This window comes from Diachasmimorpha longicaudata, chromosome 6, assembly GCF_034640455.1.
Source record: "Diachasmimorpha longicaudata isolate KC_UGA_2023 chromosome 6, iyDiaLong2, whole genome shotgun sequence".
Classification (NCBI taxonomy): domain Eukaryota; kingdom Metazoa; phylum Arthropoda; class Insecta; order Hymenoptera; family Braconidae; genus Diachasmimorpha; species Diachasmimorpha longicaudata.
The window spans coordinates 6563208-6590490 of record NC_087230.1 but is presented as its reverse complement, the minus strand read 5'-3'; the positions used below and the strand labels follow the sequence as shown (position 1 = coordinate 6590490).

The window sequence follows — 27283 nt, the reverse complement described above, 5'->3', positions numbered from 1 at the left end:
ACGACAATGACGATTTTACTTTATTTATTGACTTTCATTTGTTTAAATTCATTTTAATAAGAAAATAAATTGATTTAAATACTCCGACTACACATTATTCAACAAAATTAATTTACTATCTCTGCTATCACGTCACACGAGGAAATTTTACCCTCACTTTGGTGTATCATTGATAGGACTGAGGAAGGCCTCAACGCTCTTCTCCCTTGATTGACAATTATTTGCCTTTTCCTGAAGCTGCTGCAGCTCTGTGTTGTACGCTGTAGAACGTTCCAGCATCTTGCCTCTGTCAAAAGTCGGGGACTTGACGACTGCCATCATCTGGGCAAAGAAGCTTGTTACACTTACGATAATACATATCATGACGATCTGGGCTTTTGAGAATCTTCTAAATGGATAGGGTTGGCGGTGTGTCCTGGTGTCAGTGCCGTAGGGGTTTTGGGAGTAGCGTCGTATATTGTCGTCTCGCCACTGCTCAAATCGGGATGCTCGGTGATGGACAATTCTGCGATTTAAGTGGATAGAAAATATTTCTGGAGTGACGTGGTAAAGTGTAGTTAGTTAAGTTATTTCAACCGTAATTTATGACTGTCAATGAATATCTGGAAAGATTTTACCGAATAAAATAGCCCCGGGGTGAAATCGATGACGAATATCTCTAAAAATACAGAAATCGGCAGAATTGTCATAATCACCTTTTTTGTCAATAAAAATAAGCTTTACAAAATAGTCTCTATGGGAATTCGTCCATTACTTCTAGATTTTTAGATATTCATCAAAGAGTAGGGTTGATTGATTAATCGATAACTGGCGCTTAGAAAAATGCACTTATCGGCTTTTTCAATTATCAAGTCATAATGCAATGGAATGTGACTAAATTCCTTAATAAATTTTCTTTAAAATCGCTGACGATGTAAAAGCCACTCACGTTGGCTCGTCGGGATAATAACGCGTATGACGCCGCCGATGTCTAGTGTTCAAAAATTCGTCGTACTCTCGTCTCGTGGACTCTTTACTGAGAATATTGTAAGCCTCTGTGGCCCTAATGAATTCTGTGTGACCAGACTTATTTCCTGTGTCTGGATGCACCTGTAACGGACAACTATTCATCAATCTCAAGGGGTGAAGTCATAAACTTCGCGGACACCACGAAGTTTTTGGCAATTTTTTCGAAAACCTCTCTCACGCTGAATAATTATAAATTTTCTTACTCGTTTAGAAATATCTAGAAAAGCTGCTCTGATATCCTGCTTCGTAGCATCGGCCTTGAGCCCCAAAATTTTGTAATAATCCTGCTCTCTTCATACCGAAAAATTCATCAAGAATTGATAAGTGACAGTTGTTATGAAAGACAAGAGGAACTTCGCAGTTAGGAGGAAAACAAACTATTCATAACCATAAATATATAGGAAATGTTATTCACCTTCGAGCTGCGTAATAACGTTGTGCATGCTTGTGATATCCGACAACTTTGAGAAATCGATACACTGGGTACATAATTTTCAGTCTTATTTTGGAAATCGTTGACAACGTGTGAATTTATCCCTAATTTTTTTCATTTTCCCTCCGGTGACAGAGATTATACGGAAGATTGTTGACACTTATGAAGCGGTTCAACCGGAAAATTTCGTAGCGGTAGCGCATGAACTACGATGGTGAACGTACCTGTCGGTAAGGCATTAGCACCGGGTATATGACATTGAACTCGTGAGGCGATTTGCGGTTTTTCTAAGGCTCCAGAAATTATCTAAAGTCGGTTCTGGGCCTCCGAGGACAGAGAATTTATTCGATTGATTTATTCTACTAAAACAATTTTATATGAAATTCTGTTGTGTAGAATTATTTTGTGGATTTATGTAAAATGAGAATCTCCTCAATTTTTTTTTTATAAATAATGATGAGGAATAAACCTTAAGAATTCATGATTAATTATGCATTTATCTCTCAGAGATATTTTTTAACTAAAGGATTTTAATATAAATCGACATGTCCAAGGATTCGTTATAAAGATAAATTAATATAATCATCTTAGGATCTCCATCTCTAAAGATTAGTCTTATTCAATCCCTGATCACTGGATTTTTCGTGATTCATATCCTTTCGGTCAGAAATTTGAAACACTAATCCACGATAACATCCCAAGAGCCAGAATTATGGGGATAGATGGATGTCTAAATTCCGAGGAATTACAAGGTACAGCTCCGGCAGCAGAGGTGCATGCACAAGCCTCAACGACGTGGCTGTTCACCTATTGATAAATCCACTAGTTAAATAAACAGGTGAATAATAAAAGCTCGTCGAGCAGATGTTTTTAGGTACCTGCTGGGAGTAGCATCCGTCAACAATCGGCGACTGCTTGTTCTCCACCATTTTCCCACAGAAGTAACTTATATTTTGCACTGAAAAATTATTAATTTAATATCGAAGGATTGACACTCCATTTTTGATATGGTATTCATACCTGCATCGTTGAATGTCCACGTGTATTTTATGCAGACGAATCCATGTTGCAGGGCACAACTGAATTGAGTGCGATTTTCCTCCCGCCACATTTGATTGGTATCCGGCAAGTTTCCATCGTCTTTAAATTAATTAATTTATTTTCCGTTGATGATGTTCATTCGATTTAATTTAACTTGGTTTTGAAAATATGAATAAACCATGAAATGGGGAACGACGAGGAACAAATTAAAAGTCTATGGTTTGTTGTGTTAATCTTAATCTTCGTCTTCATCTGATGGAATTTAATTTTTTAATACGATACATTGTATCCAAGAATACTTTTGACGTATTAATATGCTGTCATAATTAAATTAGAAATTTTTAATTTCACCGGGTTACATACCCGAGACTGAGACTGGCTGGAAGCAGGGTTCGGTAGTATTGCAGGAGTTCGTTACATTGGTTTCTTGGGGATTCAGTCCCAACCAAGTGAACTTGAAACAGTAAGGCTGCTCCGGGTTATACCTTTCCTCTGCCTCCTGAGAACTGACTATAAAATACCAGAGCCATCAATTCGATGGTCAAGTCCACCCATTAAATTCTATTGACAAATACCTCAATCAATGGGATTAATTATCACAAATGAATTCATCAAAATATTCATTTGATTCAAAGATTTCCCCCAAAAAGCACTGAATTTGATTTCTAATTCTACATTGAATCGATTCTGCTAAAAGTATTCTCCCATAGACGGCCGAGCAGAAATATTCCGTTTTCAAAATACACTCGTAATTTATTTATTTCGTCACTGCGAAGTGAAATCCAAATTTATAGAAATTCCCACTACAAAAAAATAATTTTCATTACTTATCGAGAGGGCAGTGGCGAAAATTAGGAGAGTCCGTCGCATGTTGTCCGAAAAACATCACTGGTGTATTCTTCACCTATCTCATCGTGCCTCTCCCACGAACACTGATAAATTTTATCGTTCTTAATCTCATTATCATCAACTGTGATGTGAAGAGGTTCTGTGGCAACAAATCGTAACAATCAATGATAGAAATTTTTAAAAAATTGTCTTTATTCGTTGTTGGATGAATCATCGACACAAATAGATGATTTTAATGTTCGGATCATGTTGAAACGATCTTAAAACATCTTCCACGTGGATTCTCGGGGGTGGCGATGACTGAAGTACGAAGTGATAAAAATACAATTTCTCATATAAATATAAAAATTTCGATCGTACAACTAGAGGAGTATCACTAGAGTTAATAATGCTTTCCACGATTTGCGTAGTTGTCATTCGCTTGTGAAGCTGTATCAGATGACCTGTATCACCAGACGAATAGATTCTTCTAGTGATTGGGTGCAGATTTTTGGATTTTTAGAACTCATCGTGCCTTGTCAGGGCCTCGCCAAAGTCGGTTGCCTGAGAACCGACGAAGACATCGTATTTCTCGAGAATTTCGTCTTTTGTTAGTTTTTGGTCGGCGTCTTGGTCTGCTTCGTAGATCAAGTGAAGAGCCTCTGCCTCTGCGTGGTCGAAGTCTTCCGGGATTATCCAATTTTTTACCTAAGAGATGACAACGTTGATTATTGAGAGATCCTGGGGCAATAAATTAGGACTCGTGGGGAAAATTTGCAAGTTAGTCCAGCGAAACAGTTTTCACAAAAGTTTGGCTTATTAATTTTTCCAGATTTATCAGTTATCGATTATTCTTCAATTGTTTTTAATAATCACTTGACTATTTTTACCTCTTCAGAGTCCATGAACCCATCCTTATCTTTATCCCTGAATCCAGTGAACTGTTCTTTTTCATTTTTCACCCACTCGGGCTCTTCGTCATCGTCAGACCCTCTGTACATGTCACCTGTGTGAAAATAAATAATTCATCAAATTTTTTTCAGTACATCCCCTATATGTATACAAATAAAATTTGGTTTTCCATCAGTGTCCAGAGCCACAGTAAAACTTGATTTCTTACATTCGATCACATCCGAAAATTCTAAACAAATTTTTGCCAAGCTCCTTGAGCTAAAAATATAATGTCTCCTCACCAATATATTCAGCAAGTGAAATTTTTCCATCCCCATCCTTGTCAATATCCTCAAGTGTCTCCTCCACAACAACATCCTTCATATGATCAGTCTCCTCCGGATGCAAGAAAGCAGTGAACTCCTCCTTCGTAAGTGCATCATCACCATCTTGATCAGCAACAGACCATCTTCTCCTGTCCCTCTTGAGCATCACAACGTACGACCAATTCTCATCGTTCTCCTTCGCCTCGAAGTCGCTATCGTCCATGAACTCGTACACCAGTTTCTTGTACTTCGTCCAGGAAATAGTATCATTTTCCTCGGGATTGTGGGACTTCCACTGACGCTCCACGTCGTCCCTGATGTACCTCAGCTGCGTGTACCTGATCCAGTCTTTGAGCTCCTCCTTGGTGACGAAGCCATCTTTATCCTTGTCAATTTTGTCGACGATGATCCCGAGACGTCTGGTGCTCTCCTCCGGGGATAACTGGTTGAATGTCTTTGCTTCTTCACCGAGGAACGCCTCATGATCGTATTCGGGGTTGTGATGGGATTTTACGAAGTGCTCTTGGTCACTCAGATCCTGAGAATTAATTCTAATGTAAAAAATATGTTTTACAGACGAATAAATACCTAATAAAAAATACTCTTTCATAATGTCTCGTAAAATCACTCATTATCGTGATAAACCAAAAGTTGTACCAAAAAATTATTCCTGAGTCACCAATGAGGTTAGAGTTCCCATCAACCTTTGTTTATAATTAAATACGACTCAAAGCTGATTTCAAGAGAGCTATTGTTCTCTGGAGCAGCTGAGAGAAGCCTTGGAGGGTGAGAACAATTGGATTAAGGGCTAAAGCCACTGGATTCAAGTACTTTACCACAAACCTGATCGAGAACTCGATGTTTCGCCTCGTCCTCGGGCTTGGGGATCCCATGGGCAACGGCCAGGACCACCAGGAGGCTCACCACAACCGTCCTCAGCATTTCTAATGACTGAGATGTCACTCCGAGTGCGGTAAATACTGGCAGCAATTGAAATAAATTCCCCACTGCAGTATCACAATTCCCTCGTGATGTGATTGTCACCCAAAGGTTCAGACGAAATAAAAAATGGAGAAATGGAATGAAATCAGAGTGGATTTGCGGACACAATAGACAAGGATCTTTCAGAGTAGTGTAGCTTCCACATCAGCAAGCCACCCAGGCCTTCCTACGGGCACCAACAGGCACTACGAATGCTCACCCCCACTCTCTTCATGTCTTTTTTCTCTTTTGCTCATGACATTAGGGATCTATTTACCCTCTCACTCGTAAGCATTGAGTAGTCGTTGAATACATTCATCAGACGTTCTGCGGCTCACGTGGCCCCATACGCTGAACCCTTATTCTAATCTGAGAAATCGTAAATAGTAGTTAAGACAAAAAATGAGTCGTGGGTGGGATGAGAGGATTCAAGATGGAGTATTGGACTGCTGGAGAATAACCAATTCATTTTTGCTTCAGAGGATATGGCAGCGTTCTCCGAAAAAAACAGTTGATTGATCAACTGTCCACGAAATTACTATTTAATCACAATTCACACTAATTAGCAGAATGTCATGAGAGTTATGATCATATTAATTAATATGACTTTCATAAAAATTGTAGGGGATTTCGTGGATTGTCGATTTTACTTGAAAGTTGTGATGGAATAGTAATTTCTCTGTTAAAATATGAATGAAAATTCTTCAAAGAATAGGAATATACTTAGGGGTTGCGTAATTAGATAGCATACAGATCGCTACAATATACGTTACCATCGCAATTCCCGCGTTCACCAGAGGTTACTCAGCCCAGTGACTGCACACCGATGTCTTGATAACAATTAAGGCATCGTGAATCACAACGTTCAGATACCACAGGGGTATTATCAATACGTTCCGGGTTGTACTATCATTCCCAGTGGTGTCGCATTTAGGGCGCGCTTATCCAACTTATCTCATATTTGTTTGAGATAAAATTATGAGCCGTGCTGTAGGTGGACTCATACGGCAGGTACAACCTGTCTTCGCTGAAGGTATTGTCCCGAACAATTATATTGTTCATTGACCAGTGGATGTGATTTTCGCTTGTTTTGAGATCGTCGAAGAGTGACCGATCGATTGGATAATGGCGATCAAGGGGTCTGAAGCTGCGAGGCTCGAGAGGGCTATCGGATGTGTTAAGTACACAGTTTTTTCTTTCAACGCCATTTTATGGGTGAGTCTGAATGATTCATTGACGGTTTTACATCAATTAATGTTTTTTTCAGTTTTTAGGAATTGTTATTGATGAAAATTTTTAATCTCAAGTAATTTGGAAGCTCACCGTTATGCAATTTTCAATGCAGATTTTTGGCGCTGGAATGTTTGGTGTTTCTGTCTGGATGAGGGCAGATCCTGGCTTTCAAGAATGGGTGGAGTTCCTTGAGATGCAGGAGTTCTACATCGGACTCTACATTTTAATAATTGCGTCGATTCTCGTAATGGTGGTAGCATTCTTCGGTTGTGCGGTTGTTCTCATGGAGCATATTCTCGGCCTTTACATTGTGAGTCATACGAAATTGTGAAAATTTCATTCACAGAAAGATGATGGTTCATAATTTCATTCAATTGAATTCTTCAATTAATTAATCAATTTACCTGGAAATCCGGGTACTCCGCTGTGAAAAAAGGACTTATTGTTTGCAGTGAATTATTAATTCTGTTAATTGCAATTTTTAATTTTATTCTCCATAGCACATTGGTCTTCAGATGCTTGGGTTCTGCCTTGGTCTTGCAGGCACTGGTGTCCTCTTGGATTACTCCACTTATGACAGCAACATTCAACCAATTATTCGGAAATCCATGACCTCGTTGATCGTTAATTCACAATATGAGAAACCGGCGATGGTCCTCAGGATGATTCAAGAGGGTGTACGTATTACCTCACTCCCAGATATCGAGAAATTCCTCCTCAACAGAAGTTGTTGAGGAGGAGAAATGATTATTTAATATTTGATTCACATTTTTCATTATTGAGTGATGGATTTATTGTATTCATTTAATTAATTCATTAATATTTTGCGACTGAATTTTCTTGCGTTGTAGATCGGATGTTGCGGCTCCGATGGTCCCATGGACTATCTCAGTCTCTACAAACCATTGCCCACCGAATGTAGGGACACCGTGACCGGAAATGCCTTTTTCCACGGTTGCGTCGAGGAATTAACGTGGTTCCTTGAGACGCGGTCCGGCTGGTTAGCCGGGCTCGCCCTCTCCCTCTGTCTCCTACATGTAATTATCGACTTTCAAAGCTTTCGACCCAATTATGGATTAATTTGAGTACTACTGAGGAACTGGTTCATTTCATTTCAGGTGATTCAGGCTGTCCTCTCGCTAATTCTCATCCAAGCCCGACAGAAGGAGGATGAAGCGACTATTTATAAACGTTAGAAATATCGAATGGGTTTTATATCAGCATCTAATAATTATTTAAGCCGAAAATTATTCTGAATATACGATATTTTTTCTATGAAGGGATTTGTTGATTAAAAACTTAAAACCTCATAACTCCCCGATTTTTATTATTATTTTTAGTAAGATTATTCGTTTATTTTCTTCACTCGTCGAAATTATTCACTCGTCCGGACCAGGAATTTTTCTAGCAATGAGTACAAAAAGATTTATCAAGCAATAAAATATTCGCAAATAATTCGTTGTCGTTTCATTAGTAGTTTAAAGAATTTTCCAATTATTAAATAGTCTTTATTTTACCATTAATTGTATTGCCGCGTTCCATTTGAATTATTCCCAGACTTAATTAGGCTCAGCTTTCATGAATTGCGACGGTAAAAAGTGAATCACGAGAATACTCTCTGTTGTGTTATTGCTGAAGTTTATTTAATGATTTGAAGGATAAATAAGTGTTGTCAGTAGATAATCGATTGCTTTGGGTCTTAATTATGAGACTGACTGCTATTTTGTTGCATTGGAAGAAGAAGCCGCCTCCAGGACATGTTTGGAGAGGGTGAGTAGTAATTCTAACCTCTAAAACCAATGGTTCTGGGCTAAGAATTTTAGATATTTTTTACTTGGAAAAATCTTTGGTGGAAAATAGTAACTTACAAGCTTTTGTTGGAAAGTAGGGTAAGATACTGATAGTAGAGAGTTTATTAGGAACATTATTTGAGAATATTTGGCTGACAAAGAATTAAAATTTGTCGAGTTGTGGAGGAACTCCCTATTCAGGAATTGATATAGTTATTTACCCTTGCAGAAAGCATCGCAAAGTGAAGGATCCCTCGTTGTACGATCTCGTGACTCTTCGTCATGACTTTGAACGAGAGGAGCGTAACATGCTGCTCCTCCGTCACCCCTACCTCACAGTGGAACAGAGCCACGCTCACATGAAGGACCTCAAACTCCCCCTGGACTACCGTACCATCAATCAAAATGAGAGGAACAGAAGATTTGATAGGCATTTCACTTGGCAGGATCAGTTGGTTCACCTCAGAACCACTGATGCCTGGGATTAATTAATTATTGGGTATTGGGCTTATGTCGAGGTGAATTAACAGAATAAAACGATTGTATTATACTCATCAAACAACCTGTGTTTATTACTTTGTGATTTATTAATCTCTCGAGCCACTGACAAAAGTAATTCAGTAGAAATTAGTCAACAGAAATATCAATTGTAGAATTTTTTCAAACTAATTTGCTCCAATCGACTACAAGTGGTCTTTATGAAAAATATAGAAAAGTATTTTTTGTAAAATTATTAGTGCGAGTTGATCACTTGCTTATAACAATAACAAATTTCCCTCACTTATGAATAATCAAGGACGGACGAGTCTCCGAAAAGATTTAAACAGCAGTCTGGACACATTCATTGTGTAATAATTCAGTCGACAGTTGTTAACATTTCGTTGACTTATGGCTAAAGTATGATAGGCCCTTTTTTGTTGACTCTCACAGCTCTCCATCGACCTGTAATATTTCGTTGCAAGAAAAATACTTTTTTAATAAATGTTTGTGAATGCTGATAAACTAATAAAATACTTGGTGGTCCCTTCACTCGATCGATAAATAAACGGTATAATCCTCTTGGAAAGGTTCCTAGGCACGTGGGTTGTACCCTGGAACAGGGAAATGGTTTAAGTACTTTCAACTCGACCTTACGAGGAGAACTTCTCGGGGAAGAAGGTTTTCAGGGCGTCAAGGGGCTTGTTCCTCATCCAGCCGATGGGATCAGCCTCCACTTGTTCTTGAGTTAGGCTCTTTCCCTCGTGGAGGTATTCAGCGAAGTCTGATACTATTGGATCCATTCCCACGCTGCTCATGGCAATGACCTTACCATTTTTGTAGTGATAAGCGAAAAATTTTGAGGTCTCCAGGGATCCGTGAATTTTTATGCTACTGGCGGCCCCATGACCTATTGAGATATGCAGACATTTGAGTTAAATTGCAGAATCTTTAACCAAATTAACTGTGAGAGAAATTAATAAAATTGTAAATATCCAAATAATCTTACCTGCATATCGATAACTCTTTCCAAACAATGTGGTCCAGAAAAAGGGAACAGCCCTGAGCATAGTATCCTTCCCACAGATATTGAGGGCAGCGATTCTGCCGTGATAATGTGCCAGGGGAAAGTGTCCAATCCCAGCGGGTTCATCATTGGACGCGAAGACAGGGGCAAAAGCTATATCTCCTCCAGCGTACACCCCTTCGACACTCGTCTTGAGGTGATTATCCACAACAACAGAGCCATCACCCCTCATCTCCACGGAGGAGCCCTTGATCCAGTCCGTATACAACGTCGAGCCAATCCCAGCGATGACAATATCAGCTGGCAGTACCTCCCCAGTGGTGAGTTCAACCTGACTCAGACTGCCATCTTCTTTCCCAATAAATCTCTCAATGTTCGTCTCGAACATGAACTTGATTCCCTTGTCCTCAAACTCTTCCCTTACTTTGTTCCCAATGTCCTCTCCGAAGACAGCTTTGAGAGGGGTTTTGTCCCTTCCCACGACCGTTACAGAGGCGACTTTATTAGAGCAGTAGGCAGCTGCCTCCATCCCAATGAAGCTCTGGCCAAGAACGATGACGTGTTTATCAGGAGACAATTGGGCGAATGTTTCCGCTGCGTCTGATTGATTTCTCAGAACGAAAATATTCCTTAGGTCTGATCCGGGAACAGTGGGCCTTCTGGGCTTGCTACCGGTTGCTAAGAAGGCGTAGTCGTACCTCAGGATCGCCCCATTATTCAGAGTTATTGTCTTTTCAGCTGCGTCCAGGCTAACTGCTTCAGTAGATAATTTCGTCTCGATTCTCCTTTCGTCATAGAAACTCTGGGGTCTGAAATAGATATTTAATTTTGTGATTGGGATAACGTCCTAGGGACATCGAGACATTTTTGTAGTACGCGAACCCTTTAAATCTATTGAATTCCTTATTGAAATTCCGAAAATATATTTAATTTTTTTTTCATTTCTAACCTTGTAACTGCACCAGAAAATATAAAATCCATTTCACCTTAAAAGTGACTTCTCAATGTCGAAGTCCATGGCCTTTGAAACTTTTATCCTGTCATACGGTAGCACTGGCTCCTTGCAGACCATGATAACCCGACCTGGAAATCCCTCGTGACGAAGAGTCTCGGCACAAGTTGCAGCGGCTGGTCCTCCTCCAACAATGACAACAGTTTTCTGATTATCAAGTTTACAGGAGAATTCCTTGATCCGTCTGTTGGCATCCAGATCCTTTCGTCGTGCCTGAACCTTCACGTTGCCGTTGGTCACGGTGACTTTGTAGCAGGGGAGGGAATCCAAGCCAGGGTAGTCCTCAATGTCGCCTGTTTTGATGTTGAAGCAGGCTCCGTGCCAGGGACATCTCACTCGCCCTTCTCCTAGTGCTCCCGTATGCAGAAGGGCTCCGTAGTGGGTGCATTTGGTGCCTATTGCATGCAGCTCACCCTTCTGCTTTATAAGAAGGATCTTTCCACCCTCATCCCCCAGGGGAAGCGTCTTCATCTCATTTTCGGCGATCTCGCTCGCCTTGCAGACGACACCCTCGATATACTCGGATTTATCTGCTTTACCTGGGGAGAATGGCGTTGAAATTTGATTGATGAGAATTTTGTAAAAACAAAAAAATGTTCAATCATGTAAAGGTCAAGGATTTATTTTCACTAGATGGTTTAGGGCAAAATGCGCTACTCAGGGGTGACATTCAACCGGGGTCGAATTTTTTCCACTGATTGAATTTCTCATAATTCTTTTTTATTGTTTATATAATTTTCAAAACACAATAAAGTAATTTTTGACCTACCTCCCATGATGTTTATGGTCGTCTATTTATTTTTATGACAGGTGACCATTTCGGAGAACGACAAGCATGCGCAATCTCGTGCGCTTGTGCAGTACTATTTTCATTGGCAAATCGATGGTATGAATTTATTCGAAATTTTGTATGAAGAATTTTGTTTTACGGTTTGTATGAAAGATTGATGGAGGAGAATAGTCTACTCACCTGGTTTGGGCTCGACTGCAGCCTTTTTGGACCCCTTTTCCTTGGTGGAATAGGATTTGCTGTTTCTACCACCCATGGTTTCTACTGTGGCTCAAGAGTTTCTGCGAATGTCGGCGCAATTGTGATTGGACTTCTGCGGAGACATGCACGTAATTGAAAGCTGTTGATAAAGTGATAAGACATTTAGAAGAGCTGTTGTCGGCTGAAATCCATCGAGAAGTGAATTATCTATTGAAATGTATCGCTGTTCAGTCACGTTTAAGATAATTCATCTATAATGATCCGAAATCGTTGATTTAGATGAAGATCTGTTCATTAATAACTTGATTATTACTTAAATGACCAAGGGAATTACTTAATTAATATGCAATTGTTAACTAAACAAATGGCTGCATTAAAATTAACGTAGAAGTTTCTGTCAAAAATGTGACTAATTGACAGGCTCATCAGTACTAGATGTTCAATAAATAAAGATATTTCGTTGAATTCAGTAAATAAAATAAAATTTACTCACGAGCTATGTATTCGTCGGTATCTGCATTTCCACTGACAGTAAATTGACTCGGCACCTCCTTCGAAAAGTGAAAGGAAGCCGGGGAAGTCCTCAGCCTTGTCTATTGTGAAAGACTACGTGGTGCTCCTAATTCATTTGACTCGCCTACGGTTTGAAGTGCAGGGAGTGGGAGCCGTTTAGAGAATTGTCGACGTCATAGGTTTATGAGTAATTAAGGAACGTGGAGTTATCATTACATCAATGGCATTCACGGTAAAGATGATGTTCATAGGATCAGAAAGTGCTTCAATTGGCAAGAATACATTCCTTCGATGGTTCATTAGATTTTCAATTAATTAATTCTTTTGATGTTGAGAAACCTTTCTCCTGGTGATTCGAAAGCACTTATTCGTTACAAGATCAGGTATCAATGCCAAGTGTGCCTGAACATTCTAAGAATTCTTGGTAATTCTGTGTCACGGACATTTGTCTAATGGATCAATTTTTTCCATGTATGGATCAATTTTTCAATGGAAACAGAAGAAAATTGAAGTGACACAACAAAACAATCTTATGTCGAGGATTGTCGTTCCATCGAATTTCTCCATGTTTTTATATGTTGTATAATCATATGAAAATTACTCAAATGATTTTTTAATAATTAGCCAAAACGTTGGGGAATTTTTTTTCGTGATATAAAAAATTATGACGGAAGTAACAGTGACTTGACATCATTTCTCGATTGACATCGACCTAAAAAACGGTATGAACTTTTTCTGGACAAATTTCTTCATTCGAAAATCCAAACTGAAAACGAAATCATGCGTTAGTCTCACTTCAGTGCAAAAAACGTTAAAAATGAGTTATCAATATTTTTCTAATGATTCCAAATTCTATGTTGATTGGATTTTAAAATTAGTATCGGGATTCGTATGTACATGAGCGACAGGTGATTATTTTTTGCAAAATGAACTAATTCTACCGTTTGTACTAGGTTTGCACCCGTTTGTGCTGAGCTTAAAAATGTTCTCCTAGTTTCTCATTTAATTTTAAATAAATAATGTAAATAGTGCCCTCTGTGTTAATGGCGGTGGCGCCTGTCACCGCCGGGATCAGTACTAACATGGCCCAAAGAGGCTTGACTTTGGTACTGAGTTGGGTCTTTTACCTATTATTTTCTATGGCCAAACTCATTTTAGATTTTTAATTATTTATTACAAAATAAATGAGAACCTAATCAAACATTTTAAGCTCTGTACAAACGGGTACAAACCTAGTACAAACGATAGAATTATTTATTTTTGCGCAAGACAATTACGTGTTAACTGTCTACATACGAATTAGATCGGACGAGCTGAGAATCTCCATCGCCTTGTCTATAAAAATGGCGACCCGTCTGCTCAGGCTTGGAACCGCGTTGCGGACGTACTCCGACAAAACAAATATTGTCAAGGTAATTCATCAATTCCCAGCAGATCATCAATACCCAGATCAACATTCCTTCATTCTTTCTGAATCACATTTCTCCATCCGCCTAAAATCCCACTCTTACGTAATGCCACAGTGCCATACCATGTATTTTGGCATGAGGACAATCAAGGTGTGAATAGATTTTTCAATGTGTCATGTGTGAATTGCCAGAGCCGAAAACAATGGCAATCGACCGCAGCATCGCTGAAGGAGATCCTGATAAACCAGCCCCCGACTAAGACAACAACGATGGAGAGTGGGATGAGAGTGGCTAGTGAAGATACTGGTGCACCGACAGCCACTGTTGGGCTATGGATCGACGCAGGGAGTCGGTGTGAGACTGATAAAACCAATGGGGTTGCCCATTTCATGGAACACATGGCTTTTAAGGTAGATCAGACACTTTTTATGTCTTTTTTTTTAAATTCTCAATTTTTCTTGAGGATCCCTCCTGAAGTGAAAAAACATCCTCATTGATACTACCTCTCTATATATTATAGACCTTAGGGTTCTCTCTGAGGTCCACACATTTATTGGCTGACAATTGTGTTCTTCTGGACATTCTAACTAAATTATCAATAATACAAGACCGTCAGCTAATTACAAAGTCAACTAGAATATTTTCAATTGTATCAACTGCTCTTTCGAATTTATTTTAGCTTTTCATCGACACATTTCAAGTCATGAATGACTAGTTTAACTTAGAAATCAGAGAAAAATCTGCCCATGACGTTTGTAGATAAAAAATAACACCTCAAAAACAACAGAAATTATCACAACAATATTCTAACGTCCAGGGCACAGCGAAGCGTTCGCAAACCGATCTGGAGTTGGAGATTGAGAACATGGGAGCCCACCTGAACGCCTACACGAGTCGAGAGCAGACAGTATTCTACGCCAAGTGCCTCTCCCAGGACGTTCCCAAAGCAATCGAGATCCTTAGCGACATTATCCAGAATTCTAAGCTGGGGGAGAGTGAGATCGAGCGAGAACGAGGTGTGATTCTCAGAGAGATGCAGGAGGTGGAGACTAACCTGCAGGAGGTGGTCTTCGATCATCTCCACGCAGTGGCTTACCAAGGTACACCCCTGGGCCGAACAATCCTCGGACCCACTGAGAATATCAAGTCCATCACAAGGAACGATCTCGTCAACTACGTCAAAACTCATTACGGCCCTCCAAGGTTTGTTTGATGTTTGGATAACTTCATTACTAATGAAATGATTTCTTTTTTTTTCTAATTTATTATTAACCAATTCAAAACATAATTTAAACAATTAATATTCAAGGTTTGTTCTGGCTGGTGCTGGTGGCGTGGATCACGCTCAGTTGGTTGACCTTGCTGACAAGCACTTTGGCAAGATGAAGGGCCCCATATACGATGAGATTCCGCCGACCCTCGTGCCCTGCCGCTACACAGGTTCAGAAATTCGAGTCAGAGACGACTCGATGCCCCTGGCGCACGTTGCTATCGCTGTCGAGGGCGCTGGATGGACTAGTGCTGATAATATTCCCCTCATGGTGGCCAATACACTCATGGGCGCGTGGGACCGCAGCCAGGGTGGTGGAGTCAACAATGCTACAAACCTCGCTAGGGCATCAGCTGAGGATGGCCTCTGCCACAGCTATCAGAGCTTCAACACCTGCTACAAGGACACTGGACTCTGGGGGGTGTACTTCGTGTGCGATCGCATGCAGTGCGAGGACATGGTCTGGAATATCCAACAGCAGTGGATGAAACTCTGCACTAGCGTTACTGAAAAGGAGGTCAACAGGGCCAAGAACATACTCAAGACTAACATGTTGCTTCAGCTCGATGGTACCACTGCCATCTGCGAGGACATTGGGAGACAAATGCTGTGTTATGATCGTAGAATTCCTCTTCATGAACTCGAGGCCAGAATAGACGTAAGTCCACTGGAATTTCTTTCAGGGAAGAATACGGAAAGCTAAAAAATAATTGAAACTACTTGTGGGTCTTAATTGGGTTCTCGAATGTCCGCGGATCTAAGAACGGGCTGGAGGGCCCGAGACGGAGTCTGGATCATAATTTTAAGGCTCGTTATAGGGTTCATTATAATCAATTAATTGGTACTCTTGAATTTTTCAGAGTGTTAATGCAAAAACAATTCAAGAAGTTGGAATGAAGTACATCTACGACCACTGTCCAGTCGTTGCAGGAGTTGGACCCGTCGAAAATCTCTCGGATTACAATACTATCAGATCCCAGCAGTACTGGCTCCGTGTCTAAGTTCAGCCCCCAAATTTAGCGAATAAAAAAAATTAAAATCATGGTAAATCGTGTAATTGTCAGATCCTTTCTAGGATCTGACACGTACACGAAGCTTATTCGATAGTGAAGTTATCGTAAACTCTGGTTTCTCGAGCGAAACAATTGGGATGAGGGGTTCTGGATAGTCACGAAATGAACCTTAATCTCATTATTTATCACGTGAAACTAAAACTGTAAAAATATATGTAATTAACTAAAAACCCACTTTACGCCGATAATACGAAAAAACTTTACTGAAAAATATACAGTTCGTCGTTTTTATTTTTCTGTTCTGTTTCTTTAATTTGTATAAGTGATGACAAACACATTAATGAACAATTGTCTTGGTGTAAATGACTAGATGAATTAAGTAAATGCGATGTGCAGAGAGACATTGATAGAGCAATTTAAAATGTAGAAAACTTGAAAAACTGGCCATTTTAATATGTTAATTGATTTCATTCACTGGAATCATTAGATTCTTTATTCTATCCTAAGTTGACTATCTCGATTGACTGTTGGAGGGTGTGCTTGAAGGTGCCGTTGTATCTTTGCACACTTTGGACGTCATTTCAGATAGTGGCTCGAGTTCCTTCACATTTATCAGCTCGAACTCCGTTACGAAGTAGTAGAAGTGTTTGTAGCACGTATTCACGTGAGCTTCCTGCAGATAACGTATTCAATGAGGCTATTATTCCGAAAGACTTTTTTTCCTCATTATAACTCTGCTGTTGTGCGAGAAAATATGATAAAGAGAAATATTCTATTCATTTTACTTCAGAAACGTTTCTGAAGCCGTTAGATTCATCGATAAATTATCAAACAATTTATATAGAGAGAGAATTAAAAAAAAAATATTCAGTTTATCTATTTTCAACAGCATCGTGATTTCCAGTCAAAATTTATAGTCATGCTTTATCATGCGACACTCACCGCCCCAATCGCCACGATCCTATCGAAGTGATGGATGTAGACATGAACGAATACTCGAAACAATCGAGTGAGAATTTTTTTACAAAGACCGATGAAGGTTTTGGGAAAGGGAATATCCGTAGATACAGGAAAGACAGTTTCGTTATTGATCTGGGTCTCTATCCAATCCATCAGGAGGCTCACGTACTGGGGAGCTGGAAGGGCAGTGGGTTTCTTATACTTTTCACCATCGGCCCATAAATACTCAAATCTCGCGCCTCCACTCATCGTGGGACACGATGCAGAGTCGCAGTATTCCGATATCGTTCCATAGATCAGGTTTATCCTGTTGAAGAAATCTACGACTGGAAAAAAATATGAATCTCCGTAAAACCTGAATATTCAATCTCCCCCATGCAATTACCCGATACGATTGGAGTTCAACTTAATTACATTGTCTCAGATCTCGAGCTATTCAATCGATACTGACGACACTGACGACAGGCTTGCTTATGATGCACAATTTTGATAATTAATTGGACCGAATTTTTTCGACGTAAAATAAGTTCTGAAAAGCATGAAGTGTCCATTTTGCCCCTTCCTTTGCATGGGAATATTCAATGCATGTTCATTCACTCTATCATTTAAAAAATGTTAATTAAAGTCCCCTTACCATGCACTGCGATCCAATCATTCATATCCTCTCCAGGTGGCAATTTAACAGCAGCACGAAGGTTGATCCCGGAGTTCAACGAGGCCTGGGCCTGTTTATAGAGCGAATACCGAAGAGTTCCATGTGTGAACTTCTTCTTTGGTCTGAATGTCTGGAAACCGTAAATACCCTTTTATGAGACTGACCGATAATTTGCAAATCAATGGAATGTTAAAATTTAATTCATTACATTCACCTTTCCCTTCTGGAAAAACTCAATGAATCCACTGAGCGATGCCATCTCGTCTTGAACAAACTGATTAGGTCTTTTTTATGCACTTCCCGGCTCGGTTATCGTGGTTGGAATGACTGGAATTAGAATACAATCACGCTGCCGGCAATCATTCCCCCTTTACGCTTGTCACCAGCTAGCATTGTACTCAAAGCACTCGCGTTTTTTCTCCTTTCTCGTCGAGGACAGGTGGAGTAGCATCTCGCGACACTTGACCATCTACGCGCATCACGTACACAGACACAACAGGAGTATAATTATGTGTTATTCTGTATTTTTGGGCTGTGTCAACAGCCTCTGGGTGGGCGTTGATGGGTAAAATCGATGGAGGAATAATGGAAATATCTGCGGGTAAGTTAACACGGTCGGTAACTGTGTAGCACCATCTAACGAAGATTCCACGAACTAAAATTAATTAATGCGAATTTCATCGATTTGAAAAATAAAACTTTCAACGGGGATTCTCTGATTTCAAATCGAAATTATTTCCTCCAAGGAATTTTTCATCACCCGTTTTATTTAACTGAATGAACCGATTGTTAAAAAATTTCATCATTTAATTATTACTTGTTTAATTAAAAATTAATTTGTGCAGTACATTAATTTCAAATGAGTTCTGCAGGAGACTGAATAAAGGAGTAATTGAATTGAAGTGAAGAGTCTTTACATCTCAATAAATAATTCCATCTATTTTTTATTTATTTTTTCCAAAGTTACATCAACAATTTTCAGAATTTCTCATCTCAATGAATATCTGGAAGGGTACAGCTGTTTTAACCGAGTGGGTGGAACATTTTATCTTCCTTAATGTCACCAAATAATCGTCAACCTTTCGTGACGTAGCTCACGCTGAATAATTAACCTGGGGGTGAAAAAAAAAATTGTCACGGACGTCGTGGGCACTAAAGCGTTTAATTCATTTATGGAAAGAGGGTCTTTGACGGCAGTTATGCGGCTTCCACCAGCAATATGCGCCATAACACAAAAGAGGCATACCTGTATTGATAATGCAGCCCTCCAGGCCAAACTTTAACCAACTCCATTTCGACCTGGTAAAAGTTTGTTCGAGTTGTTGTTGAGGAGCTGTAACAATCGAGGCTTTCCCAGTGATCGTTTGAGGCTCTTGTGGTTAATCTAATTAATACCCAGTTGATCAAGTTTCAACGTTTCTCCGTGTACTCGAGTGTCCACTCGAGCCGGCCAATTAACCGGCTGGTTACAATTCACTCGATAAAACATGCGTTTCATTACTGACAGTGGGATCAATTCAACTGGTGATTCGAGAAAAATAATGTGTTACTTATCGATCTATTTCGCCGCGACTACTGCTTTCTTTGAGGTAATCACCGAGTGCTCGTGTCCACCGGTGTACAGTGCTCCCCGAGGTGTTGTTTATTGATTCTAATCAATTCATTGATTATTCTTTCCACTTTATTTGCAGAGTTGACACGCTCAGTTCAATTGAGAGAAGAGAATGAACGTTTCTTCCGGTCGGCAGGAGTGGAGATTTTAATTGAAAAAGTATGATAGTGCTGCTGATTTTTTTAATCGTTCAGGCTTCCGGACTCGAGGATAATATCTGCAAAAATCAGACCATATTGCAAACACCTGGCGATGCAGTATTAACGGGTGATTCATTGATTTTTTTTTCTGGGGAGCTTTTATCATTTTTTTAATACTTCGATTATGAAAAATGGACCTGTCAGGGTTCCGACTGCTCTCGAGACGACATTCAATTTATATTTTCACAAAATAAAGCGATAACGCTGATGGAAGGTCCACGTGAGCCTTCAAACTCAATTTTTCGTTGTATTTCAGTCTTCGTCGATGCCACACTCGGCCCTCACTGCAATGAATCTTCGTCAAAGGGCTTCCAAGAATTAACAACAGCACTTTATGTAACAACGACATTGAACAGAGAGGATTACATTCCCGGGATGACCTTGGGTAATACAACAACAAGGACTGTCTTAATCGGTTCCTTCCTAGACCGAAAAAACAGCTTTAATCATTCAAATATCTTAAAATAAAATTTTCACGTCTTAAGTTTAAGTCTGAGAGTCTCAATTGGAGAGTTTTTAAAGTCTTAAGAGGAGGCCCTTGAGGTTTGAACGCAGCAATTAGATTTTGGCAATTTAATTCGCGAGCAAAGTAAAATTCAATAAAATACTGGCGTCGGAACGGACATTTTTCCAATGACTTAGCAATCGCTATTTGAAGGCATTGATTAGGTATTAATTCTGAATTGAAGGGCTGCGACTTATAGACGCATGCCAAGACCCCCGGTCGGTCCTGAAGACCTGCCTGATGCTGGCGGCAGAGCCTGACTGCACCTATGACCATTACAACCTCGGAGTTCTAGCCCCCGAGGTATACATCCCCGTTCTCCAGCCCCTCCAGGACATGACTGATCTTCCATTCGCCTTCTACTTCAACGACAACATCACAAAGCCATTAGTGAACATCGCCATTGATTTCATTGCGAGGAAATTCGAGACTATTGATCTTCTGTTAGCAGACACGGATTTTGCTCAGGCCATCGTCGTGGAGAGTACTAGAGAGGTGGGAATTTGCGTGGAGAGTTTTAATAATTTAACGAAACTCGATAACATGGATAATGGGCTCATTGTGGCTGCCGGTGAAGAGAGATCCATCAGGTCGTGGATTGGAGGATATCAGGGGATGGGGACGTGGGTTATTCTACCACTGGATGATTCGGAGCCTGACGGTAACGTTGAATTAAAAAATATCCCTGAATGTATCGTAGAGACATCGACTAAATTCATTAGAAAGTCCTTCGGATGAAATATTAATAATTAATAAAAATATTGCAGCCAATATTGAGAATTTTCCATTCAATTCGCAGAGGAACAACTCAAGTTCTTGTCTTACATTTTAAAATTCCAGATATCATCCCCCTCGGCTCTTACATTATCCGCTCCGAGTCTCTATCCCTCGACCTTGAGGATTACCTAACTCCAGATAACGATGACCAGCTAGTTCACTCCCCCCACCTCCTCACAATCGGCAAATCCCTGGTATCGATAGCTGAATTGTTGTCAGACGTCCAGAGGAACAATTGTCCCTCTGGCATCTGTGCCCTGCCCCCCTTCGACACCAGACTGATGAAAAAAATCACCCCAGATGACGTGTTCGAAGCACTCAACACTCCCAAGGACACCAGAACTATAAAATACGTAATTTCCCAGAGAGTATCTGCAGAAGAGGATTTGGCTGATGTTCTCTCGTATGAAGTCGACGTGGAGACGTTCAAGCTGAATTCTAATGTATCACAGACACACGTGACCCCTTGCTGGAGTAAAAACACTTGTGAAAGTTGTCTCAACTTCAAGAACAATCCGACAACAACTGTAGTTGCTCCGGCAGTTGTGCTCGTCGATGAAAAAATTGGAGTAAGAGGCGACTACTGGGTGCCAGTAGTTATGGTCCTCGTTGTGTTCGGCACTGCTGTGTCTCTGGCTGTGGGGGTTTACATTATTTATAAATTCTCTTTGAAGGATCCACTGGACGGCAATCCCACGCTAACGATGCTCCTCATTCTGGGGAATATCTTCCTGCTCTTCTCCACGAGCCCTTTTTGCCTGGAGGAGGAAGTCCTTGGTCGTGAGGAGTTGAACGCCAAGAGAATATTCGTTGCTACACTGTCAACGGGATTTGTATTTTCAGTAATGCTCTCCAGAGCCTTTTTCCTGGCCTTCTCCACTGGTGGGGTATACACCAGCCATATTAATGGATATCTGCAGGGACTCATGCTGCTTTTTGTTTTTGGAGTGCAAATCGGATTGTCCACGATGTATTTTATTGTGGCTCCAGGGAATTCGGAGGAGACTTTGAGGAGTTCGGGTTTCATTGGATTATTGAGTAAATATAATCCCGGATTTAAGTGGAGGATATTGATTCATTGATTCATTTCCTAATTTTTCATAGTTTACGCGCCAAAAATAGTTAGCAATATAAAATAACATGATTTTGTTTCCAAATGTAATTCAGTTGAATTCGAAATGCACCTCTATTTTCAGCCTACGATATACTCCTCCTTCTGATGCTCTTCGGTGTTTGCTTACTCATCCACAAAATACCCCGAAACTACCGAGAGGGAAAATGCCTCCTCTTCACGGCGGTAGGTTTACTGTGGAGCTGGTTACTGTGGATTTTAATCTTCATCTGCGTTAATCGAGATTGGCGAGACATTGTCGTGACCTTCGGGCTCGTATTCACGGCCTATGGAATAATAGCTGGCGTCCTTCTACCCCGAGTCTACCTCATGATAACCTACGTAAAACCTGACAAGACATTTCAGGGTCACATTGAGGGAGCCAACTTACGCTTTGAGCCCCGAAGACGCACCATACGCCAGGTAAAATTAATTGCCATTAAAATTAATTAGAAATTTTTGGAGAGATTTTGAAAATGCTCCTGACAGTTTGTCCTATGAAGAACTTTTTTCGATGAAAAAGCTTTTCCGAGGATCCTTGCAAAGGATTTTGACAGCTATAGACTGAGAAAAATATTTTTTTCCAAATAGTCAGATATTTTTCTAAGTCTATTCCTGGGTTTAATCGAATAATACTCAAATTGTGTAGCAAAGTAGTACAAAACGAGGGGGTCAGAATTTTCATCGCATGTCAGAACAACCGGAATCTCCAACGATGCGCGGACTCAAGTGCCTGGGGCTTCTTTGCCTCGTAATTAGGGATTTGTAAAAGTAGATAGTTGGCCAGTGCCAAGGTAACACACTTCACAGTGAGCTGAGACATTGTAACGTTCATACATGGATTTTTCTTCTCTTTTTGATTTTACGTCAAGCCACGAAAATCATTTTACGATTACGTTTTGCCGATGGAGGGGATAAGAAATCCGGCAGGACATCATCCAGCCGGTAATCCCAATTTCTATGGAAGTTCGAGTCCCGGAAACCGCGGTGGAGATCCTGACGGGGGTCTTTCTACTGGTGTGAGCAGCAAAGTGAGCGGATACAATAATTTTGGGTATCGTAATGAGGTACAGGAGGGGGAGAATCATTATGTCGTGCCGAGAGTCTGCGTGGTACAGACTAATGTGAGTGGATTTAAAAATTGCTACTGCGTTAATTCCTCATGTTTTGTTGTTCCAGATCATGTAGTTAATAATAATTGAAAATATTTATGAATAATAATGGATTAAGCTATTAATTTCAGTGAAATCACTTCAACTTTTTTTTCTTCCATTCAGGATGGGAAAAAAAATCGCGGAAGTATAAAAAGTACAACAAGTAGTGATTCCGACTACGCACAGCCAAACTACCCTGGCATGAGGGAGAACTCCCTCGAAGACGACTGTCTGGAGGCAGAACTGTACCTCGACAGTAAGAGGCTCTCGCCGAAGCGAGGCCCCAACGAGTCCTATCCCTCGAGATGTTCAACCCCTCGACTGTACCAGACTGAAGCGACCATCGACGAGGAGGACGAGGAGACCGAGGAGTCCTCCAAAGTCACACGATTCTAGTTGCCAGACAATACTCATTGTAATTAATAAATTAACTGATGTATCACATTGTAAATAAGAGTGATTGATATTCAAGGAGAAATGAAATCATTGGAACAGCCTGTTTCCTCCCCACTGTGCTCCTCTTTTCCTACTCGCGGAGACAATTGCATTTGCAGATTGTAATTCAGCAATTTGGACACAGGTGTTGTCGAGGTTCTATTCAGATACAGTTGGGATTCCCTGGGATCGTCTGATTTCCCATCGCCTCGACCTGAAAAACCGATTCTATTTCTAGTGAAATTCACTGACAATTTTTTGTGGAAATTCATCATTAATGACAGACAATTGACGAAGGATAAATCATTCTCTGAAGCCCATTCATTAACAATTAACTAAGAATTGCATACGTTCAAAAATCGAAAACTGATCCTCCCTAAAAATGTCGAAATTCACGCCATCGATCAACAGCCCTCCTCCCTCCCCCAATAAAAAAAACCGGCAATTCCGATGAGAAGAAAAATGTAAAAATTAATTAGCGATTTCTAGTCCCTGAACTGCCTCCAGCGATATGACCCCCCCCCCCCGCGAACAATTTCCACACCATATGATCCTGGCAAGGCTGTCTGTTGGCACAAAGATAAGACAGGGTTCGATCAAACAAATGGAAAAGCTCATTGACTCGTAAAAATGCAATGCTACTACCTCCATCCGCAATCCCCCCATGTGTTATGAAGTATCACCCCATAGAGTGTCCTGTCAGGGTGTCCATGCTCCTGCGCACAAGTTGTCAGTTGGAAAAGGTATAAAAGGATGTCGTTGCACCATGAATATCTCCAGTTTCAATGGGATATTATAAAACGCTGGATTTTCAAGAAGTCCTCCATGCTAACATCATCATTATCAACGAACACTTGGCACAATGACACTGGAGAATTTCAAGGACGCTCGACTGATGCTCGTGACTGTTGTCTACCTGAGTCTCTTCTTGGATAATGTATTACTTACGGTGGTTGGTGAGCGCAAGATAATGCATTAATCTTCGTCTCTCGAGGGTGACTCTTGTTCTAATGCGATGGATGGGGGGGTGGAAATAAAATATTTTTTATACAGTACCCATTATTCCGGACTACCTGTGCACCATTTCTGATAATTCAACACTTTTCGCCGGTGACGAGGACGGCAAGATTGGCTTTTTACTTAGCTCAAAGGCCTTTGTGCAATTAATTCTTAATCCGGCTGTTGGTACACTCACTGGTACCGTTGGCTACGCCAAGCCACTGTTTCTTGGAAATTTCTGCCTACTTCTTGCTTCACTGCGTATGTATTTATGAATAATTAATCCTTTCTTAATTGAGAACTTGATGGGCATTTTGGGGGGATTTTTTTGTCTGGTTGAGTGGGAGATAACGATATTCGTCTGACTTTGAAATCTAGAGGAGAGTTCTGTTATTTTTTAATTTTTTTTCTTTAATGAGAAAACATTTTCTTTTATTAATTCGATAATTCATGGATAAGTCATATTTACTCTCCGTATTTGAGTGGCTTCGGGATGTTGATATTTGTTATTCATTGGGGAATTTTATGGTATTTCGGCTATCTATCACGACGAGGGGGAATGTTATTCATTGAATGGCTTTTAAAGCATGAGTCTTTATCGGAAATCAATTTTCAGAACATTAATCATTGGCGGGAAGGAGTGGGGCATAACAAACAGTCTTTAATTGTATTCAAGAAACTGGAGGTGAATTTACCGATTTTTTTTCTTTTCAGCGGTATTCTCCGAAGCTCCAGCATTTTTAAGATATAATATTCTTTTTGTTCCATAGAATATCAGTATTTTGGAATGCAAAATTTCAAGAGATGAAAAAAAAATTCACCTTTCTTTTCATAATTTTTTTTCATGTGTTTCTCACTCCCTGGAACACCGGATGCTTCGCTCTACCATCACATTCTGTAGTATTTGCATTCGGGCAGACGTACGAGTTCCTCTTTCTGGCACGCAGTATCCAGGGAATATCTTCGGCATGTATAGGTGTATCAGGAATGTCCCTGGTGGCCTCTCAATACTCGGAGGAGAGCGAGCGATCGAAAGTGATGGGCTTTGTGCTAGGGAGCATAGCCCTTGGGGTGCTCGTTGGCTACCCCATAGGCTCCATTCTTTACGACATCGAGGGAAAAATGGCACCTTTCCTCCTCGTCTCCTCCCTCACGTTCCTGCCAATATGTGAGTGATTCAACCTTCTTAGTGATTCCTCTCAATCCAGAGTTAGTGAGTGATGTGTTACAGGCTTGCAAATGTTCGTTGGAAATTATCCACCAATTGAAAAGAGGATAGAGCAACCGGCAAACAGAACTAGTTGGATGAAGACCCTGCAGGAGTGGAAAATTTTAACAATCACCGGGGCTATTTTTTTATCGACTTTACCGATGGCTATTTTAGAGTGTTGTCTGCCCATCTGGTTGAGATCCTATATTAAACCGAAGGTATTTTAAGAGATTTATTAAATATTTACGGCAGAAGATGAAGTGGGGATTTGTGATTTTTTTTTAATTATCGATTATATTATATCATATGATACAATTATATATAAATTTTTCATTTCATAAATAACATCTTTGTTCAATTGTCGCGATAGCTCCATAAAATATTGATGAATAATTACGACAGATGAGTCGAGAACCTCTAATGACGTCTCAATTAAAATAATAATTTTTCAGAAATGGCAGTTGGGGACTGTATTCATACCTGATAGTGTTGGCTACCTCGTGGGAACAAATTTTTTTGGAGTGATAGCCTATCGGTGCGGTCGTTGTAGAACCGCAGTGATAGCCATGTGTCTCGTGGGCATCAGTATAATTTCCCTTCCCTCCGCAAGATCAATCTCCCAGCTGGTTGTCCCTCATCTGGGCCTGGGGCTGGGTATAGGGGTGGCTGACGCTGCCCTCGTTCCACTACTCGCTAGTCTTGTCGATCAGGACGGGAACTACGGGCCCGTCTATTCGATACAGCAGGTCGCAGTCAGTCTTGCCTACTCTCTAGGTAAACCCACTCCCACGCACGTGGAAATTCAATTGCAAAAATAAATTTGAAAAATTTCGCAGCTGTATGACTAAAAACTGCTAGAAAATTGACTAGATATTCCACAGAATTGCCTAGCCAATCAATTACATTTTTTTATTGAATTTATTTGTCCATAAATTGAAGAAAGTAGATGCAGACGTTACAAGACAGACTGAACGTTCTCGGTGAATGCACTTGATCATCACAAATCCAATGGAAATGCACAGAACAATACAATGACAATTACCTAGTGTCTATCCATAATAACCGACTTTTCACTCTCTGTCGATTATTGTCAAGGTCCCATTATGGGGAGTGAATTGGTCCGGACGATTGGTTTCCCGTGGGTGATGAGAATCGTCGGTATGTTGAATCTCACCTATTGTCCCAGTCTCATATACCTGGCGATGATGAGAAATAAACAGCCACTTGGTGACAACGAGGACAACAGAGGATACAACTCCATCGTGAAGACAGCACCCAAGTACCAGAGATTCCAGGAGTCTGATGAGGATCTCTGAGAGATCGGTGTCAGTTATTTTAAAACGAAATTAATTTGACAGGAGGGCACAAGGTTGGGCCATTGTTTCTCGTTTGAATAACCGTACTTGAGTATTTATTTTGTGA

At 40.4% G+C, this 27283-nt stretch overlaps 10 protein-coding genes and 1 long non-coding RNA gene across 18 annotated transcripts; 5 read left to right on the top strand and 6 right to left on the bottom strand.

Annotated features, from left to right (window-relative positions):
• Positions 1-7: 7 nt before the first annotated feature.
• Positions 8-1648, bottom strand: LOC135163356 (dnaJ homolog subfamily C member 4-like). Of its 3 annotated transcripts, XM_064122739.1 has the most exons (5): positions 1424-1644; positions 1212-1299; positions 929-1089; positions 349-505; positions 8-286 (listed from the first exon to the last, which is right to left on the bottom strand). In XM_064122739.1, the coding sequence occupies exons 1-5, from the start codon at positions 1495-1497 to the stop codon at positions 218-220; spliced, it is 549 nt and encodes a 182-aa protein (XP_063978809.1). In that variant the 5' UTR covers positions 1498-1644; the 3' UTR covers positions 8-217. The 3 variants fall into 3 exon arrangements, with proteins under 3 accessions (XP_063978809.1, XP_063978807.1, XP_063978808.1); XM_064122737.1 differs by having other exon boundaries at positions 8-505; XM_064122738.1 differs by lacking the exon at positions 1212-1299 and having other exon boundaries at positions 8-505; positions 929-1102; positions 1424-1648.
• Positions 1649-1925: 277 nt separating this feature from the next.
• On the bottom strand, positions 1926-3468 carry LOC135163357 (uncharacterized protein). Its single transcript, XM_064122740.1, has 5 exons — positions 3310-3468; positions 2846-2992; positions 2462-2581; positions 2320-2399; positions 1926-2248 (listed from the first exon to the last, which is right to left on the bottom strand). Exons 1-5 carry the CDS (start codon positions 3350-3352, stop codon positions 2105-2107), a joined length of 534 nt encoding a protein of 177 aa, XP_063978810.1. The 5' UTR covers positions 3353-3468; the 3' UTR covers positions 1926-2104.
• A 37-nt stretch (positions 3469-3505) lies between these two features.
• Positions 3506-5815, bottom strand: LOC135163352 (calumenin). Its single transcript, XM_064122728.1, has 4 exons — positions 5371-5815; positions 4504-5065; positions 4201-4316; positions 3506-4018 (listed from the first exon to the last, which is right to left on the bottom strand). The coding sequence occupies exons 1-4, from the start codon at positions 5467-5469 to the stop codon at positions 3830-3832; spliced, it is 966 nt and encodes a 321-aa protein (XP_063978798.1). The 5' UTR covers positions 5470-5815; the 3' UTR covers positions 3506-3829.
• A 404-nt stretch (positions 5816-6219) lies between these two features.
• Positions 6220-8020, top strand: LOC135163354 (tetraspanin-2A). The gene is made up of 5 exons (XM_064122734.1): positions 6220-6723; positions 6854-7051; positions 7242-7418; positions 7593-7778; positions 7860-8020. Exons 1-5 carry the CDS (start codon positions 6634-6636, stop codon positions 7935-7937), a joined length of 729 nt encoding a protein of 242 aa, XP_063978804.1. The 5' UTR covers positions 6220-6633; the 3' UTR covers positions 7938-8020.
• Positions 8021-8314: 294 nt separating this feature from the next.
• Positions 8315-9093, top strand: LOC135163360 (large ribosomal subunit protein mL63). The gene is made up of 2 exons (XM_064122744.1): positions 8315-8511; positions 8761-9093. Exons 1-2 carry the CDS (start codon positions 8447-8449, stop codon positions 9017-9019), a joined length of 324 nt encoding a protein of 107 aa, XP_063978814.1. The 5' UTR covers positions 8315-8446; the 3' UTR covers positions 9020-9093.
• Positions 9094-9099: 6 nt separating this feature from the next.
• Positions 9100-12668, bottom strand: LOC135163345 (apoptosis-inducing factor 3). Of its 4 annotated transcripts, none has more exons than XM_064122717.1 (6): positions 12532-12668; positions 12018-12177; positions 11022-11586; positions 10018-10844; positions 9666-9918; positions 9100-9473 (listed from the first exon to the last, which is right to left on the bottom strand). In XM_064122717.1, the coding sequence occupies exons 2-6, from the start codon at positions 12091-12093 to the stop codon at positions 9323-9325; spliced, it is 1872 nt and encodes a 623-aa protein (XP_063978787.1). In that variant the 5' UTR covers positions 12094-12177; positions 12532-12668; the 3' UTR covers positions 9100-9322. The 4 variants fall into 4 exon arrangements, with proteins under 4 accessions (XP_063978787.1, XP_063978788.1, XP_063978790.1 ...); XM_064122718.1 differs by having other exon boundaries at positions 12018-12150; positions 12532-12654; XM_064122721.1 differs by having other exon boundaries at positions 9334-9473; positions 9661-9918.
• Positions 12669-13802: 1134 nt separating this feature from the next.
• On the top strand, positions 13803-16534 carry LOC135163346 (mitochondrial-processing peptidase subunit beta). Its single transcript, XM_064122722.1, has 5 exons — positions 13803-13963; positions 14152-14370; positions 14778-15163; positions 15270-15888; positions 16091-16534. The coding sequence occupies exons 1-5, from the start codon at positions 13895-13897 to the stop codon at positions 16229-16231; spliced, it is 1434 nt and encodes a 477-aa protein (XP_063978792.1). The 5' UTR covers positions 13803-13894; the 3' UTR covers positions 16232-16534.
• Positions 16336-18327, bottom strand: Mob3 (MOB kinase activator 3). The gene is made up of 4 exons (XM_064122735.1): positions 18073-18327; positions 17838-17988; positions 17186-17529; positions 16336-16916 (listed from the first exon to the last, which is right to left on the bottom strand). Exons 1-4 carry the CDS (start codon positions 18115-18117, stop codon positions 16755-16757), a joined length of 702 nt encoding a protein of 233 aa, XP_063978805.1. The 5' UTR covers positions 18118-18327; the 3' UTR covers positions 16336-16754.
• A 451-nt stretch (positions 18328-18778) lies between these two features.
• Positions 18779-19241, bottom strand: LOC135163361 (uncharacterized). Its single transcript, XR_010299107.1, has 2 exons — positions 19105-19241; positions 18779-18970 (listed from the first exon to the last, which is right to left on the bottom strand). It is a non-coding gene; the product is annotated as an uncharacterized LOC135163361 (long non-coding RNA).
• A 354-nt stretch (positions 19242-19595) lies between these two features.
• LOC135163339 (uncharacterized) lies at positions 19596-23713 on the top strand. Of its 3 annotated transcripts, none has more exons than XM_064122701.1 (7): positions 19596-19737; positions 19927-20055; positions 20360-20836; positions 21016-21990; positions 22149-22486; positions 22975-23187; positions 23341-23713. In XM_064122701.1, exons 1-7 carry the CDS (start codon positions 19632-19634, stop codon positions 23611-23613), a joined length of 2511 nt encoding a protein of 836 aa, XP_063978771.1. In that variant the 5' UTR covers positions 19596-19631; the 3' UTR covers positions 23614-23713. The 3 variants fall into 3 exon arrangements, with proteins under 3 accessions (XP_063978771.1, XP_063978770.1, XP_063978772.1); XM_064122700.1 differs by having other exon boundaries at positions 22936-23187; positions 23341-23712; XM_064122702.1 differs by lacking the exons at positions 22975-23187; positions 23341-23713 and adding an exon at positions 22713-22968.
• Positions 23714-24413: 700 nt separating this feature from the next.
• Positions 24414-27283, top strand: LOC135163286 (synaptic vesicular amine transporter-like). The gene is made up of 6 exons (XM_064122590.1): positions 24414-24608; positions 24706-24912; positions 25553-25819; positions 25883-26079; positions 26314-26635; positions 26957-27283. Exons 1-6 carry the CDS (start codon positions 24515-24517, stop codon positions 27175-27177), a joined length of 1308 nt encoding a protein of 435 aa, XP_063978660.1. The 5' UTR covers positions 24414-24514; the 3' UTR covers positions 27178-27283.